At 39.6% G+C, this 18,510-nt stretch overlaps 1 protein-coding gene across 5 annotated transcripts in view; it reads left to right on the top strand.

Annotated features, from left to right (window-relative positions):
- LOC139989011 (uncharacterized) overlaps positions 1 to 18,510 on the top strand; it is a 274,444-nt gene that overhangs the window by 35,038 nt on the left and 220,896 nt on the right. For 2 of the 5 annotated variants that reach the window (XM_072006859.1, XM_072006858.1), the window contains exon 2: positions 18,264 to 18,508. In XM_072006859.1, the coding sequence (XP_071862960.1) occupies positions 18,376 to 18,508 (133 nt within the window). In that variant the 5' untranslated portion in view covers positions 18,264 to 18,375. Of the gene's footprint in view, positions 1 to 17,525; positions 18,509 to 18,510 lie in introns of all 5 variants that reach the window. The other 3 variants (XM_072006856.1, XM_072006857.1, XM_072006860.1) reach the window with 2 other exon arrangements.

The following is an 18,510-nucleotide window of genomic DNA, read 5'->3' on the forward strand; positions in this document are numbered from 1 at the left end:
CACCTGGGAATAGATGCAATCACCTGACGCGATGCAAGCGATCAAATCGAATTCTTTCGTTGAAGAACCCACGCGGACCCGCTTAAGTGTTTTCTGACGAACGAGTGTTTTATCGTTTACGCGGCCATAAAATAAAGTGGGTATAAATGGTAGAGCCACGCGAGAACCGTAAAGAAGAAAACAACATTTATGATTCACACCAGCGTATTGTAAAGCCTATTCTAACATCTTATTTTGCGTCGCGAAATTGCGATAAAAATGTCACTGTTCGAGAAGTTTCGGCAAAGTACATCTCGATTACCCATCGTACCATCGTATTTTATAGCCAGTGCACACAGGTGAATGAACATACATATATGATACACGTACACGTGCAGAGTTTGGGACCACTTAGGTTTCATAAAACTTAAGAATATAAGGAAATATCAGAGCTTATTGCTTGGAATCTCCTCATCTTAAAACACCTTTTGATGGAAATAAAAAATATCGCTATCGATACTCTGGGATCAATCCCGAATTAATAATAAAACTAACAGAAAATTACTTTTAATAGAAAATTATACTGTACAATTATAGGCAAAGGTAGTTACTAAAAAGAACAAGTAGAAGAAAACTTGAAAATTTTTTATAATTACGCCAACAAGTTCTCTATCCGTTATAGTTAATTACGGTAAGGTGGCACCAAGAGCAGCACGAAATTCATATTTGTCACGATTAAATGGCACTGTGAAACGTAACACCAGGGAAAGCAACCTTTCAATTAAAGTTCACAAGCCAGAGTCTGCCACGGTATCGTGATTTAATTAAAACGTTCGGCAGTAATAGGATGACTTTACGGGCCGATTCAGCCGAACAAAGACCATATTTATCGAATGTCGGAGCGTCCTCGTTTCCTACCGTTGCCGCGTCGTCATCGACCGACTGGAATCCTGAAAATTAAACGGGAATCATTTTAATGCGACGCGCCTGAATCTAGACGACAGATAATCGGGTCAGATAACGAGCCAGTCGGTAGGCACGCCAACTACTTTCCGCGAACGTAAACTAGAAGTAATGAGATTTTCACGATCGCATAAATGTTCGTGCGGTGGGAAATCTGCAGAATCTAACGACATTCCTTACGAACTGCAAGGAATTAGGATGAATATGGAGGACGTTCCGTTTCTTGGGATTTAGTGCGTGTATTTCAATAAATACATAACGTAATTAATTCTTTATCAACCTAAGGTTTTATAAAAAAACTTGACCACTCATTTTCTATAATGTTTACATCGTACCGTGGAACACAGTGATTATCTTCGCTTTAGTCAAACCTTACTGTTTGGATGACGACCCTGATCTTCGCAGATCCTGTTGCTAAGACCCACTGATGTCATTTATGTAAATAATTTAGCTAATTCGCTCGCTAATTTTCTGGGACCAAACATCAAGCAAGCAGACTGGCAACGGCGTTGACTTAATAATAATGATCAATCTATCCGCCGAGTCCATCCTAATTCCTTTGCGCTGGTCATACGCATTTACACACACAGAACTACTTCCGAAGATTTGAACTCTAAAGGGATGATGAAACTACAAACAAGAAGATCAAATATTCAAAATTCAAAATTCACCACTAATGCATACTCAGGTAATCATTCTGACTGTAAATCCGCCCGTACGTCAAGCTTACGACTCAAAGAATCTCGATGGAACAGCATTACAAAGTCTTTTAATCGCCGATGGCAAAAGCTAGATGCTGCAAACGCTGTATGCCGGTATAATTTAAGCTTCGGTTGCAGCGTAGAACTGGCATTCTGAATTCGAAATCCCTGGTGGATCTGCTTCATGAGAAGACCATCTGCTAACAGCAGACCTAGCTGAAACCACGGACCAACAGTGTCGGACTGCATTACAGGCAAATGTTAACATACCTGATGCGTGTGGCGCGAGCGTGCGAACTGGCCAACGAGCAGAGCATACGGAGGGCGGTGGTTCCGCAGCGTCGCGTATGCGCATCTCCGGGATGCCGTGTGGAAATTTAAGGGAGGAATCGAGCGTGCAAGAAGCCGGCCTAATTAACAGATAACGGTCACCGGGATATTAGTTTATCCGCGGGCGAACCAGGCCACGACGATATGTTATCCTTGTTCCTGACGTAACACGAGCTCACGGTATTGTATGTTTAAGAGGGACCGGAAGTTGGAACGCGGCGCCTCAATCGCTGCAGGATGTTCGGACACGGAGGACGACGTGGTTTTTGGTCGTTGCTCTAATGAACGTGCTTTTAATTAGTATTTGCTAGTGGAGATTGATGCCGGAGATTTGTCGCACTGTTTACTCCGCGAAATATCCCCTTGCTTCGAGGATCCATTTTTGTGCGACTGTAACGGAAGGTTGGAGCTGGATAATTTGTTTCTTGGTCGTGAAATTAAATTCGTTGCGATATTTCGTTGCTTCTCTGCTTTTGTGTGTTGATTGATATACGAGAATTTATCTGGTTGAGATATGGAATTCGGAATTAGATCCAGTTTTTATTATTTTCTAGCGTGTGGAGTTAGTTGTGTCTAAAATTAACGATTCGTACAGGAACAAATGATAGTAAACTTATTTAGTTTGGAAATTGTTAATATTTTGTGCGTATATTGGGCGATTTAATATGCTATAAATTTAATAAATTGTCTAATATACACATATGCTACAAGTTTAGTTTATCGGTTTCTGTATGAATATGTATTTTAACTGCATTTCGTACAGTTTACAAACATATATAATATGAAATGTATTTTTGCTAAAGGTACGAAAATATATTATATGTACTAATAAAATATTGTCGAGTTCTTTAAATTAATTCCACTTTGCTATAAAAGATAAGCAACAAGATATGTTGAGTGTTCAGTTTCGCCAATTTCACGAGAATCTTGGTGGTTAGTCGACCAAATCTTAGCACGCAGGAAGTTGAAAGCCGCGGCCCGATCAGGAAAGCAATTCGTTTACCCAGAACTCCTCTCTCGTAGAGCCACCCCATGGTTTTGTCGTCGTTATTCTGAACGCGTCGCGGTACATCGTCTCTTAACTTTTCCGCTTTAGAGCTTAACTTTGTTCGCGTCGACACCCGCAGTACCTCCTTAGTCCTTTTGTAAACTTCGTTACAGACGTACCGGGTGAATATATTTACCTACTTAAACGAGCGATTAGACACACATCACTTTGCATCTTCAAAGATGTCTTTATAAAAACGTTATAACAGAAAATCAGCAACTTGTACAAGCCTGCAGAAAATCTATCAATGTTTCAACGTTCTGTTAGTCTCCTTTTAACAACTATACTGGTTCTGCTACTACACACACACGAATAAGTTTAAGTAACTTCTTGGCTACATGTTATAAGACTTAGGTAATATAATTGAAATATAATAAGCTTCGTAAGTTGAGAAAGGCAACCTCATAGAAATTTGAAAGTTCCAATATTTTTAATTGAAATCTTTTAACTTCTTTTAACCCCTTACCAAGGAATAAAGAATCTCCAATTTTTCCAACATTTTATTATTCATTTTTTAAAGAGACTTTCATTAAAAGGACAAATATTTAAATATTTAAATTAGCGCATGAAACCAGTGGCAAACAGGTATCGTAAAGGTGAACGCGGCAATGGTTGTCATTAAATCTCGAGGGCGAATTAGCCGCACTATAGGACCGCAAGTTGGAACTCAGAGGTGAGACGAAAAAACGTGGCTACAGGAATGATTAACGAGCCTTTTAAAACGGTCGCCCGCTAAGTAATCGTTCTTTACGCACTTACGTCGACCTTCGACGTGAAACTTTTGACGAACATAAATAGAAAAAGTAATAAATGTACTACGACGATAATATTCGTCGATGATGGAACTTCGTAATTGAACTGAACGGTACTTAAAGTTAAATGGCGGGCAATAAAGTTGCCAAGTTTCGAATGTATAACCCATTGGACAAGATCAACTGATGCTCGAGGCGTAGCGGTAACCGTAACTCGATAATGGCTGAATAACGAAATTAATGGCAGATTTACATAGATGCATAACCATCTATTGAAACACGTTTGTCTTCCGGCTCTACGATGTTAGCGCAGCTGACCAAGCTTTGATATTAAACTTCGGGATCAAATCGTTGCTATGTTAATTATTTACCGAATTAGATTATATAGCTCTTAATAATAACTAAGAAAGACTTAAAGACATTTGATTCGCAATGGTGTTAATCATAAGATTAAGATAAGTGAAAACAAGTAACCTTTGAGCAACATCGAAGTCTGCCGATATTAGAGAATGCTAGATTTTTATATCTAGTTTCAAATAATGTATCTGTATTTGAACGTACGTTGTACAAAATATTAGTTTCACTACGTGTTTCACGTACAAAGAAATATAAAAGTGTCTGACTAGTCAATGCTATGCTAAATTATATATATGGAATATATTCTCCATATTCTCTATATAACCATAGATGTGCGATCGCATATTGCTGAGTACGTGTTCCGACACAGAGAATGGATAAACAGGAGATTAATTTTACAACGATTCCAGAGTAATATTTTCTGCGTCAAAGATTATCGCAGTACCTCTGTACTGCTCGATATTTCCACTTACGATAGTTTACTATATAGGGCTCATTGCTATTTGACTCTAAGTCTACGATACAGATAAGCCCCTTAGGAGTTTGAATTTACTCTACGTCTCTATCGTGTTGCTCCATGTTGAGCTACCCGATAGGTGTGAATGAGTGATAACTCATAATCCCCACATCACGTACGACTGTTATACTTCGCTGTATTTTTCCTCGGCTACACCCTCGCCCCCTGGTTTTCACAGTCTATACAGTCGATTTTCTGTTTTCGAATCATCATCTTTTCATGCAAGATCGTGTATCGATCGGTTTGCAGGATAAACGTCGTACGTTATTCTTTCTCGTGCTACGATCCGTCTGTATACGCCTCGCAGCTATCGCGTGCGCTTTGATCCAAAGAACCAGGGCGCTCTTGTCTCCGCGATGGAATTCGATTAAACTGCCTGCAGGAACGTTCGAGTTTCTTAGTCGAATTGAAAGATTCCAGTAGCTTTCTCGATCCGATACTCGCTCGTTCAGAGGGAAGCTCGTGGAAAAAGGGTCCCCTTGGCTCTTCTAGCTAAGCCATAGTTCCGCTTGGAAGCCTCCGCTCGCATCTTGCTCGTGCAGCTTCCGCGAGGGCCAATTAGAAAAAACTTTGACCGGAGATTCGTACCCTCGGGATTACTCTTATCCATAAAGCTTTGCTTGAGCGAGCAACCGAGCTACTTCCCTCGCGTCGCATAAGGATTATAAACTTACGTTTGAAAAGGTGGACCTCTGAAAGTACAAAAGCAATGGTTTTTGTCGAATCGAATAGAATCCAGAATCAACAGGATTAAAACGTAAAACGAAGCTTCTCTGCAGCTGCTCATCCACAGCTCAGTCCTTAATTACATTGTCCTCGTGTTCTCGTCGCAGCCGGTCAAATGCGAGAACTCCATGGATGGTGATAAAAACTTTCCATCCTTTATGTACCACGCACTCATAAAACGATTCGAACTGACCGGTTTATAAAGGTTCGAACAGGAACATGGGATTATTTCGAACGTCTACCGACAACCGTGTCTTCGTTTACCAGCTTACGTTAAAATTTCAGCGTAATTGTTCCCTTGCTTTCTCTCTTCTGCTTTCTCGACTTGCACCGTGATTTATAATTCTAACGAAGAAACATCGAGATTGTTGAAACAGTAGCGTTTTAATCGCAACAGAGCTGTTTGAGACGACACAGCACGAACAAATCGTCAGGATGTAGGAGCACGGTGATTCATTGAGACAACGAAATGGTCGCTGTGAAAGAAGAACTGGTTCGTATGCATGTGAAGTTATAGGACACAATAAAGATAGGTTTATTGCCAGTAAAAATGCAGCATAGTTGTGTATGCTTCTCGCACTTCGCGTGGAAAGCGGAATGGATAAAGTATAGATATCTGTCCGGCGAGTTATATTGTAGCTCTGCTTGTACTAGCTCTTACTCTCTGCCTACCACCATCAGCTCGATCTTCCGCGATCCACTCGATATCTGCGTAGAGGAGCAAAAGGTGGAGTAATAACATAGTTCCTGTGTTTAATTTCCAAACGTAAAGAAAATCGAAAGAGAGGATTCAGGTCAGAAACTGAGCGAACGAATACTCGCGAGTTTTACGTTCAATTTGATTGTGGTTACTGTAATCATGGCGTAACGAACGTGAAAATACTTCTGTTTTAATACTGCCTCGTTCAACTTCCAATTTTTAATTAAATCAAGTAATGGTCGCCATCGATTGGTAGAGGTTAATGCACGAAACATGTAATGTACATATAGGGTGTTCCGTAACATTTTGAAATTTGTTTCAGTGATGAATGGGGACATAAAAATGGGTATACGTTACATTTATTTCATTTAGTTTCTGGTTTGTAATATCTTCTGTTAAACAAATTAATATTCTTCTAAGCGTAATTAAGGGAATAGAAACTTAGAAGCGATTCATTTTACCCAGTAAATGTCATAGTACTCTAATTTGCATAATTTATATATTTATATATTTTTAAACTTTTCATAAGTGTAGAAAAATTCAAATATCGAACAGTGATTTTTATTTTGTAATGTAATTCTCAACACATTCGGTGTGATCTCATATAGTCCATACTGAACTCTCGAGTAATCGATATTCCAATTGCATGTAAAACAAGTGATATCATACATCATTGATGTTACCATTTGGTTTAATCAAAAGTCGTACTAGTGATACAAGGAATAGAATTAAAAGGTAGTAATTGAAATATTCGAATAATCCAATAAATTTCCTGGTAGCGTCGTGCTGTTTCTCAAAGCGACTGTGCACTTGTTATTCGCAACGCGATACCAGCAGCTGTGAACTTGCCCGAATCGTCTCGAAATTAATCAACACCCTGACTGGCGATCTAATTAAACAAGTTCGTCAACCGTGACGTAACCGGAACTCTGTAACTTGCACCGAGTTTCACACTGACTTCCAGCCAGCCAAGAATTGTGGGTTCTCGTTGTTCTCGGTGCTCGATGATGATTGGGCCTTAGGATTGCAAGTCTTTGTACACAGATATCTTTGTATATTACTGTAAATGCAAACTATCCGAGCAACAAACTTGTAACTAAATTCAGCTTATGTTTCCCTTTACTTCTCATATATCAAAAATATTGAGCTGTCTCCAGGACTTAAACATTCAGTCATTTACAAAGGATTTCATTTGAAAATGACGTGGGTACAGGTAAACTACGCTTCAAAGCGTTAAAATACTTACTGTGGTTATTTACAAAGCTATACTCATTTTCCATCACCAGATGATTTTTAAAAACACTCAGTTTCTTCAAAATTCAACGGCACAAAAATACATAGAATGCGTATAACATATCAAAATTTATAATTTATAAATGTTATAATATACAAGTTTAGGTATTTATAAAAAGTCCTAAATCAAGTATTCGTTTTCTAAATCTTCCTTCATTTTTTAAAGAAATGCACTAGTATGATTTTCTTATTGAACCTCTCGTCGCCAATCGAACCAATCGATTCTTCTCCGCGGTATAAAACTTTGGAAACCCCATCTCCTTCGGAAGTACTTTGCACATCGGAAGTAACATTGCAGAGGTCGACTATCTGAAATATTATTTCCCGTCACGGAAACCGGCTGGGGTACGGGACAACTTTAATCCTTGGAACGATGCCGATGGGCCCGGGTCGCTCAGGAAAGCTTCGATTAATCATATAAGCAACTTCTACCGCAGTTCTCGAACGACGACGACGACCAGAACAGGGAACCCCGAGCGCCGAAGAGTGGCCGATGAGAGGCGATGTAGGGCGACAGAGGGATACGAAAACGGGAGATCCTGTGCTACGTTCGAAATTGTCACGATGATAAATTGCTTCGGTATCGTATATCTCGATGGCGCGTCTCCGACCATTCGTACGCGGTTAAACCCCTGGACTGTCGCGTTCTCTCGAGCATTTGACTGGATGTACCAGTAACCAACGGGTACCCGTGCGTCGTACTCGTTCGGGCGAGAACGCGTGCTCCGCTTGTATCATACGGGAACAATGTTCGCGGGTAACGCGCGAGACACACTGGTTGAAACTATTTTTGTATGCGACGCGGGGGCGTAACGCTCCTCGTCGCGTATCACACGACTACGTAAAATTGTTATCGCTCTAGATAACAATTTCACCCGTGTTGCGTTGTTATAGTGATATGTGTTGTCGATTCCACGATTCTTTAGAAGAATTGGAAGAATTGATAGCAGTAGATGAAAATTGTTGAAATGTTGAAATGTTGATATTATTTCTGTTATCGAAGCTGATTTGAGAGTGATATCGGAGAGGCTCTGTATGATTATTATTTTATGTAGAATACTTGTCACTTCTGTTATTAGTATGGTTAATATTACGATAGATATAAAATTCATATTACGAGAATATAAAAATTTATTTAATATAAAGTCACATATTTTGACAAATGTAACCCATGCAAATATTAAATAATAATGTATCTAATTTTTCATATTTCTGAAAAAATCGAAAACAATGTATATTGTTAACTGAAACGAGTTTTTATTGCAACTTGACGTATAAGCGAATCATCCAATACTGGCGTAGAATTTTACCTATCAATAGTATTTGAAAAATAAAATCAATACACGTCGTAATATCATCTTCGTATCGCAAACATTGAATAAGTATTTAACTTGAAATTGAATTCGTAACATTAATATACACATGTTTGAGCGCGATTCCATTTATCGACGCTAATTCTGACTAATTAATTACATGGTGGATATTTTAAGTTTGATCGATGTATCATAGAATACACGTGCATTCGTATTTGCAAATATGTGTATAGCATGCACCTAATCATATTGACCTGGTATATTTTGTCTTTATACAATTCATCACATTGTCATACAATTCGTCTTTCTTTACACATAAATTTCGCTATTTTATTTATAAATCCACTTTATTACACAATCCTAATTTATTACAAAAAGCATATTATACACGTATCATATAAATTACTTTCAATTTACATTCTATTGCAACGATATACACTTGCAAGCATAATCATGCAATCGATCATGTGAAAGTTCTATCTTATTATTTTCCACGGTTCTTGACAGAATATTAAGTAGTTAATTCGTGCATTCGACGAGTATCGGTACTTTGAAGGAAACTGCAGGTTCACACGATATACGATAATTGTGGACACGAATGAACGCGTTTCTCTTTTTGCCCGATTTCATTGGGTTTTCGATAGTTTTGCACGGGTTTGTGCGCTTCGCGTAGTTTCACGCGGTTTTGCGCCGAATCACACACAGTGTGATACGGTTTCGCGCGAATTTGTGCAGCTTCGCGCTTTATTGGGTGGTTTTACGCGAGTTTGTTGAAATTTGCGCAGTTTCTCCTCTATTCGTACGATTTTACGTGGTTTCGATCATTTCTGCGCCAAGTGTACGTCAATTCATACGATATTGCTTGGATTCGGGTAGCTTCATGCGGTTTGTGTACGATTTCGTGTAATTTCACGCCGTTTGGCATGCTTTCGCGCGAATTCACGACGCGGCGATTCACCAAGTTCAATGCAGGTTCTCGCAGCATCGCGCAGTTTTCTGCGGTTTTGACCGTTCAAAGTGAAGCAATGCGACGCGTTTGGTTTGCATCCAGCTTGACCGCGTGCATCGAGCATGTCCGGCTACCTTTACCGCCGATAACGTCGCGCGCAACTCTCTCTTCCCGCAGATGTAAATTAATTAAGCGACCCTAAATCATGGTGATAAATCAACACCGTATCGTAAATCGTAACGTTGTCGCGGTGTGCGTTTGATCGAAACTGTGCGTGGCGTCGAAATCGACGGGCGTCAAGCGGTCCCTGCCACACAGAAAGCTTCGCTTTTCATCTGATAGTTGAAGTCGAGCTGTGCTGACCATGCCTGGTGCTTAGATGGCATCGGTCGTTCCTGCATCGACGCGTGTCAAGCAGTCTGTCACGTTGAAAGCATCGCCTCTCCTATGTTCGAGTAGATTGATCCGCGTTGATCACGCTCCGTGCTTAGATCGACTGTTTCTGATACCTAGAATGTATGGTTCTCGTGTGAGGATTGGAACTAGGTTAGAGTTTAGATAAACAAGTCTTATTAATAAAGGAATTATTTAGAGGAATTTTTAAAATTTATATTTTCCGCCAACTGCTTCTTATTTTACGTTTCATATTTCTATTTAACATGGGATCAAGAAAAATATGTTAAGATTAATTTATACGAAACTTGTCAAATTGTAAAAATTTACATTCAGGTGGATATTCAGGAAGATTTTAGTATTTTGGAGATATTTGATGATTTCTCGATTACTCAAAATGCGTATGTAGCGACAAATTGTACAGATTGTATTTGAAAGGCTTGTAGAATTAAAATCATCGTACTTAGTCGAGATCATTTCACGATTACTAAATAAGCAGAAACTAGAAAACAAGAGAAAAGATTAGGCGTCGGAGTAGCCATGTAAAGTGATAGAAGATAATGTATCGTTCCGAGCTAAATCCCTGAACCCCGGCTTGGAGTATCTCATCAGAGGACTTAACCCGCATTAAAGTGTTCATTGAGAACGTTCCTAGCTGAATAGGGAGTCGAGGGCTCGTTTAAGGACGGTATTGAGGTTACGATTTGGATTCAGTAACTCACGTTTTCTGCGTTAAATGGTCCAGCAAATTTCTACATTCATCTTAATGGTTTGGAAGATTAGATACAAAGGATCACGCGTGGTCAAATAATCTTTACAAATTTCAGGAAAATTCGCAACTTAAATAGCTCGCGAGCCACGAAACGGGATGAATTTGTTTGAAAATGCTGGTGGGGGGAAAGACACGAAATTTTGCGTTTGTTCTCTATCTAACCCTTGATACATGTACAACAGCTGATTCGAAAAATCGATGAACGTCACAACGAGTTCTGTGAAAAATGTACATTTATATTTCAAATATTTATTTGCCATTTGTCATCGATTTAATTATCGTTTTGTAACGACGTAGAATAAAAAAAAATAGAAAAAAGAAAAGAGTGAAAATGGAAAGAACGAGGGGAAGGGAAATGCAGCCTCTTTCCCATGAAAACTTTCTAACGGGTTCGTATTTTAAGGAACTGGGGAGTCTAAGTCAAAGGATTTTGTGAGAATTTATGAGAATCCATGTTACTGAAAATTTATCGAATGAATCTAGAGTATTGGATCGCACAAGGAGAAATAAACGAAATTATATGTAAATCTGAATAAAAGTAACTATCTTCTAGCATCCCTACAAATGTAACTAATTTTTATACTCTTTCTTCAATTAAAAAATCGATTCACCACGTCTTAAACTTAAATTTCCAGAACGCTTTGTTCCTTTTCATTCCTCGATTCCCATAGAAACCGTTGTTCAAATTGAGAAGTTCCGCCGTACTTTCTTTATCTTATCCCGATGGATTCGCCGAGAATCGAACGGAATATTTACCGTTCCCGAGATCGTTTTAATCGTTGCGTTCGTTAAAAGTTGGAGAGCAAAGATTGCCGGGAACGCATCAATTGATTCAAAGTTGTCGCGTTCGTGGCGTCTGCGTTGTTTCTCGCCGCGTAACCGGAAGTTCCGCTCGAGCAAACAACACGTCGGATATTTGCCTCGCTCGACCAAGTGAAAAACAAATATCGTCAGCCATCTCCTGTTCGAAAAGCTCAGGCAACATTTAGAAAGAACATCTCTGCTCGACATGGTAGAACGAACGTGTCATTATCCCTCGGTCGAGAAATAAATCAGTCAGTTGAAATCTGATGTTCTCTCTGTGTCGAGCCATTACGAGGAGCTCGCTTTGATTACGTTCGTACGGAAACTCACGTCACGCGACACGTAACATCGAGAACGGCGGAAACAAATGGAAACGCGAGCGTCTATTAAGAACAGAGGTTGGAAAAGGGAGATTTTCTTTCTCGATAAGGGTAAAATCCATCGGAAACTGAGATTCATGAACGTGACGGGTTGAAAGATAGTTCGAAGTGGAAAAGTCAAGGAAAATTAATCGACGCGAACTAGTAACGGCAAAAAACAATTTAATTCGTGCAGGAAAATTGCGAAGAAGCTATGAAAAGGTATGAAAAGATGTAAATGTAATATCTAAAGTATTACATCGTAACTGCGCGCCGGAAGTTTACGAAACACGATTGCATCTCGTGAAATCTAGAATTTCAAGCGCTCGCGTCGAGAATATTAACTCGCGATTCATTTCTACAACTTCCATTGCGCTGCTATATCGGAGCGTATAAATTCAAATCGTCGCCGCACGTTTATACACCGAAACAGGGAACGATTCTGGTCTGAAATGTTCCGGCAGGGAGGACGGTGAGTTAAGACGCGTGTATACATCCGTTAGAAATTGTTCCAGCACGATCAAATAGGCCTCGGGCGTTCGATGGAGAAAACGAAACGATTTGAACGTTTGCCATGCTCAGGCTGGATATTCAGATTCAGAGAATTGTTTTATGGTTTTGTCCGTAAACACGAACACACGAGGAGTAAATATTTTATCTCTCTGTTAACGACGCGAACAAAGTGGACCGTGAGCGTGTTAATTTGCAATTAATTCAGAACTGTTTTTCGAGATGGTTTCATTGTTTAGAAACGTGTCTCAAACAGAGTGCTTCATGAAATGTAAATTCTACACAGAATAGTAAACTTAACAATAGTTGGAATTGTGATACACAGACTACGAATGTTTGTGCAAATTCATATCCTATTAATGCAGTTAAAGAAATGGAGACTGAATAGAGATACTTTTTATCCTCTAACTATTATAAATAGTATTTTATTTTGGATATTTTCTACAGTTGCCCATATTTAAATTTTTCATAAATGTATAAACATCCGTCTTGTAATAAAACACGATCGATTCCAATAGCTCATTAATCGTATTTCTTAGGAAATTTACAATTTTATTTAGAACATGGTACGATATACGAGGCGATACGTGGATGCCATCCAATATCCTCGAAATTTGACGTTAAATGGCGTCGGAATCCTGATCACGACGGTTCATTAATCGAATAATGAAACGCACAGTCATTGAAAGCCACGGATAATCGAAATTGTGCTTGTGTACAGGTCAAGACACACGCCTCTGATGCACGGTTAATCGATATTTCGACTAATTGATGCTTGACTCGATTAATAATTACAACAGTTTGTCGCGTGACTGACAACCGTGTACAACTTACAAAACGGATTCGATTCCTAATAGAATGAAATCGAACGTAGGAAGCCACAAAGCGGAGAGCAATTTCTTTTCAATTTCCACTTTCCTTCTATAGCGAGAGCAAAGGGACGAGACGACTGTGAAAGTTGTGAAAAAAAATTTGTTTGCTTCTCCATTAAAATGGCAAAGTGGGTTTGTTAGCAGTGAACGAAGAACGATTAAAAGGCTGCAAATTTCAGAAGTAATTACTTTTGAGAATTCCAACATTCGTGTTGTTCGGATCTTTGTGCAAGCTCGTAATTACCTTGCAAACGGTGCTCTACAGCTTCGCAAAAACTCTGCAATTTCTTCTCCGCGAAATTCATTAAATTAAAAGCAAAATCAATTCGAGAAAAGAAAAATGTCTGGCTTGCGGTTAACTTGCGATAAAACGCAAAGAGAAGCCCGAACTAGGTATAAGGTGTTCGAAATACTGATTTCTTATATTTCTCTGACAAAATGTTGCTTGTCTTCTTGCAGGGCAAATATATCTCGAGTTTGGTTCGCCCGTGGACTATGAAGGGTTCGTAAGAGAGATTTGAATATTTCATAACAGTAATCTGTTATCGTACGAAACTTTCGAGGCGAGTATCTAGGGCACATATATTCCATGTAATATCCAAAGTCACACAACAATCCACTTACCTTTTATTACGAGGGATAAGTGGTACGTGGCGTGTTCGATATGATTACGTATAATACTACGTATAAGAATAACCATGTTTCGTAATAACTGGGTAGAGTAAAACGACAAAAAGAAAAAAAGGAGAAGATGGAACGGGCCTGTAAGTTATTTCTATAAAACAATCTCATTTTCATACACTTAATAATCAAACCGAATATCGAAGAGAGAATCCCTATGAGTAAAACGGAGTTACTAAAAATATCACGGCTGACTTGACAAAAGACTTGAGCCGCAACACCAAGTTAATTATCTCTATTTTGGTAGCCATTTTCTCGACAGCTTCCTATCCGCTCTTAGATACCAACAACAAGCTTCCTACGTACAATATAATCATGCAATCTCGCCAGAAGATATTGAACTCTGTTCTTACCTTTTTCAACGTTGAATAGACTTGGCGCCATAGAACCTCTCGAAAAGATTTTCTCTTTATTTTTCCGTGGAGTTGAAACGACACCTAACCCTCGTCCTCGATCGTGGAGAGTCGCGAAGAAAGGGACAGGACACGGAATCGTAATAACCGACGGAGAGAGTGTTGGAACCTTTTTATTGGACGGAAGAGAGGCAGAAAGGCTTCCTTTGTGTCGGTGACGTTCTCATAACCACAGATTCCCGCTTTGCCGGGTCTCTCTTTTTTAACGGACGCATTACTTCTATCAAACGGAAGTAGCCATAATTGCTTGGCACAATTAAGGTCAGCTCTATCGAAGGGAGTCCACCCTCCTAGGCAACCTCTTTACTTTTTTTTTCCATTCTAGCCCGGTTTCCCATGTTCCGTCGTTCTCGGTTGGCGTGTCCAATCAGCACCTGGATTAAGTTAACTGCATCGGCGCCTTTTCAATGGGTTCGTTCGAGCCGCGACCGCGTTCGACGAGATCTCCCACACTTCTGTCTCTTCCTCTAGGTCCACCGTCAAAGAAGAAAGAGCCAAGTTAAAGAATGGAAGCTTCTTCGTATAAAGAGACACTTGGCCAGGCTCGGGTGGAAACGACTTGGTCTCCAATAGACGCGGCGACCTGTAATTGGACGATTGGATACGGAACGGGTATACTCGCCTGACCTATAGAATAAGCCAGCATCCGGTTAATGGAAACGAGTCTCATATAGAAACGCGTCTTGTCTTCACAAAACATTTCTACGTAGTAATTTGCGGTCTGCTTAATAATGTTATCCGCAAATAATGATAATTTTCCCGATTTGAAACATATGTGATGCTATCGATTCTCTATCTTCTAATTGTTACATCTACCTAAACCAGGTCACGCACCGCGGGCAAGATGGCTACATATCCTTACTGCGTACCCTCAATAATCTTAGGGACCAACCATAAAGCTTGGCATTTTTATAGTTAAGGTCCTTCAGACCAAACAAGCATCTTTTATTTCAAGTGTCCTTTACATTTATTGTTTACTACGGGAAGACACGGGAAAGTTAGTTTTTCTCACATACGACGCTTTCCACTAGCAACATTCTATCGAGGGCGGCTAAGACCCTTCCTAGTCCACCAACCTTCTTATTATTCAATCAGAAGCAATGTCTATTGCCCTCATTTTCCTAACCAAAATTGTCATCAACAAATCCGATGGTTCCGTGTGCTAGACACACCCATCACTAGTTTTCCTTCAACACAGCATCGTCACTGAACTTCACTTATTCTTCATCGGTAGAATAGTCAACATATCTTTACAGGGTTTCTACCCTTAGATCAATCACTTACTTAACTTGTACACACGCATCAGTGTAACTACCTTCTTTACAAAGTTGTTGGAATAAACATTAATTTATACGTGTTAATTCAATGTATACTCAATTGAACCACCCCTATTGTCTTAACAGAAATAAGGGGATCAATCATTTCGTCGTCGATTATCTAATCGTAACGGGAACTTACGATTCCCGTTGACGTGCTTTCTCGCGATCGCGTTTCTCCGCGAATGGTCGATTAAACACTAATATAACTCACGTATTATTCTCAAACGTATCAACAGGCGCAGTATCTCATGTTCGCTCATAAGGGCAAAGCACACAGAATTTACATTATTCATCGGAAATGTCACATCTATAAATCAAACTATAATATAGTATACCAAACGAAGAACAGTATTTTTTACTATATCTTGATCGTATCTTGATTATAGCCACTTGACATCTTTTAATATCTCTGAATATCTATCTTAAAGTAAACTACTCAATCGTTTAATCCTATCGAATCAAAAACACTCGGAAGGTGGTAAATTTCGTCCCAAGAAGTAGTATACTTCGCTCCAATATCAGGGAAAATGCACTGGCAATCTCCAAAGTTTGATCACCAACGGTTAAGTAGATAAGTCAGCATATGGTCAGACAGAACGCGGTAAGTAGAAGAGGAAGACCGCGAAGGATACAATCGGTGAATGTTCTTGGTGAAGTTGTCTGGTACAAGGATAGCTTTCATAACTACCAGCTGGGGCTAGGGGTTGGGTCGAAAACGGTGAGATAACGAGTAAATAACAGGTTAAAACCGGCGACTTCACCCCGACTTGTCACGTTATGAACCGCCAAGATATCACATACTCTATCTCATTATAACTATCCTCTTCTCATCTCTCATATAACATCTTAGATATCACGGTCACTCTAGATGCCCGCAAAACACGACGATCGATAATGCCGTGTCTTACTTGTCCCTCACACTGATGGAGATACGCTAACGAGACATTGACGACATTTTCCGAGGGATGAAAATGCGAACATCATTGTACGCAGCTAGGATCCGACCTGTCAGAAGTATTCAGTATGTTTTGTACGGATTCTCCTCATTATGGAGGGTATAATGCCGCAAGAACGTCTTATTGGGATCCGATGCACGTTGCTACGATAATGAAAGTCGGTGGAAAATTTTACTCGTCAGACAATGTTTGCCGTGACGCGAATTAAATAATCGTTGGATTTTTTATTTTTTTTAAATTAGTACGCTGACAGTGCAAATTGGAGGCGTTATTTTGGAAAGTCTTTTTTATTTTAAATCGTGCGATATTTAATGATGTTTGATGTAACATTGTTTGATGAGAACTGAGGAGAAAACAGAAGTTCGAATGATCGATAAGCTCATAGAAAATTAATAGCGTGAGAGCGAGTTGTTAAGTATGCGCTATAACGAGGTTAAGGAAGGTAGAGGTTAGTAAAGAAAAGGGTCAAAGAAGATCAAATGGTTAACTTTGCATGACAAAAAAATGTAGATTTTATGTACCTATCTCTGAAACAGAACTTTATAAGGAAAGTAGAGAATTTGAGTTGATCTAACAGAATGAAAAATTAGGAGGAAGGACGATAATCGTATAAAACTTGACATGAGAAAGATTCTTAGATGGGATCTAGAATATTTCATCAATGCTTCGGGATTTATAAATTCTTCCCTTTTTCTATTATACGGCCATAAAGATTGTGAATAGAAATAAAACAATATTTGTTACCTTTATATTTCTTTAGAATCAGTCACTTGTATAGTTATTCTAACGGAATCCTTTGCTTTTCGGTTTTGTTGCAGACACAATCACAATCTCGCAGCAAAGATAGCGAGAACGTGGAAAGAGCAGAGACAAAAGGCCGATCGAAAATCCTGGTGTGGAGATTGAACCGAGGTCGAACGTATTCGCGTAGAAACAGAGTATCGTGACGCGCCTTTGTGAGACCGTGAAACGGGGCGACAGGGCACAGATTTTTCATTCATGATGGTCGTGCACACGTATGAAACAGAAGAACGTGGTTTCGGGGAAGGAGACGCGAGGTGCAGCCCCGTGTAAATCAAACCTGACGTGGAAATGAAGACTCTGTCGCGGTGAAAAGTAACTCGGGACAAAGTTCCGTCGTATCGTCGCCCCGGCAAGATGAAAAACAGGATGCGGAGAATAAAGTGGCGCTAATTCAAAAGTTTCTCTAATTTCAAAGCCGATAATACTACGGACAATTTAACCGCGAACTTCGAAACGCACGAAAACAGATGCTCGTTCACAGATCATTAACCTCTCCAAGTCTGTGTCGACTGTACGAAATCACCGCGAGTTTAACTTACTACTTGCGCGGCTAATTACTTATGAACGATTCGTTTAAACGTTACGTTGATAAATCTAGATACACGACTTCGATTTTCTTGTATAATTTTCACGTATTTGATTTCACGTATTTGGAACTAGTTGCCGCAGGAGGGTGGAACGGAGGTAGTTCGTACTTAGATTACCAGAATAATTAAAGAAAGAGATTAAACGAAATTGTTTGCCCGAGATAGAAATAAAATCGACGATACAGCGGATCGGTGTGTAAAGAAAAGAAATCGACAGTAGAGACGGAAACGTCGGTAAAGATGATATTAAGGCAGAGAACTGATTGAAACGTGGGAAATGGCGATTGTCGAGGCTGTTAGTGAGATGAGTGCGACTCGTTTGAGTGCGTGGTTCGGCACTGTTCTGTTCGTGGCTACGACGCTCGTTCACTCTCAGGTCACATGGACGCCGATCTACGTGGGCTCTTACAGT

The sequence above is a fragment of the Bombus fervidus genome, chromosome 7 (assembly GCF_041682495.2).
Source record: "Bombus fervidus isolate BK054 chromosome 7, iyBomFerv1, whole genome shotgun sequence".
In the NCBI taxonomy this organism is placed as follows: domain Eukaryota; kingdom Metazoa; phylum Arthropoda; class Insecta; order Hymenoptera; family Apidae; genus Bombus; species Bombus fervidus.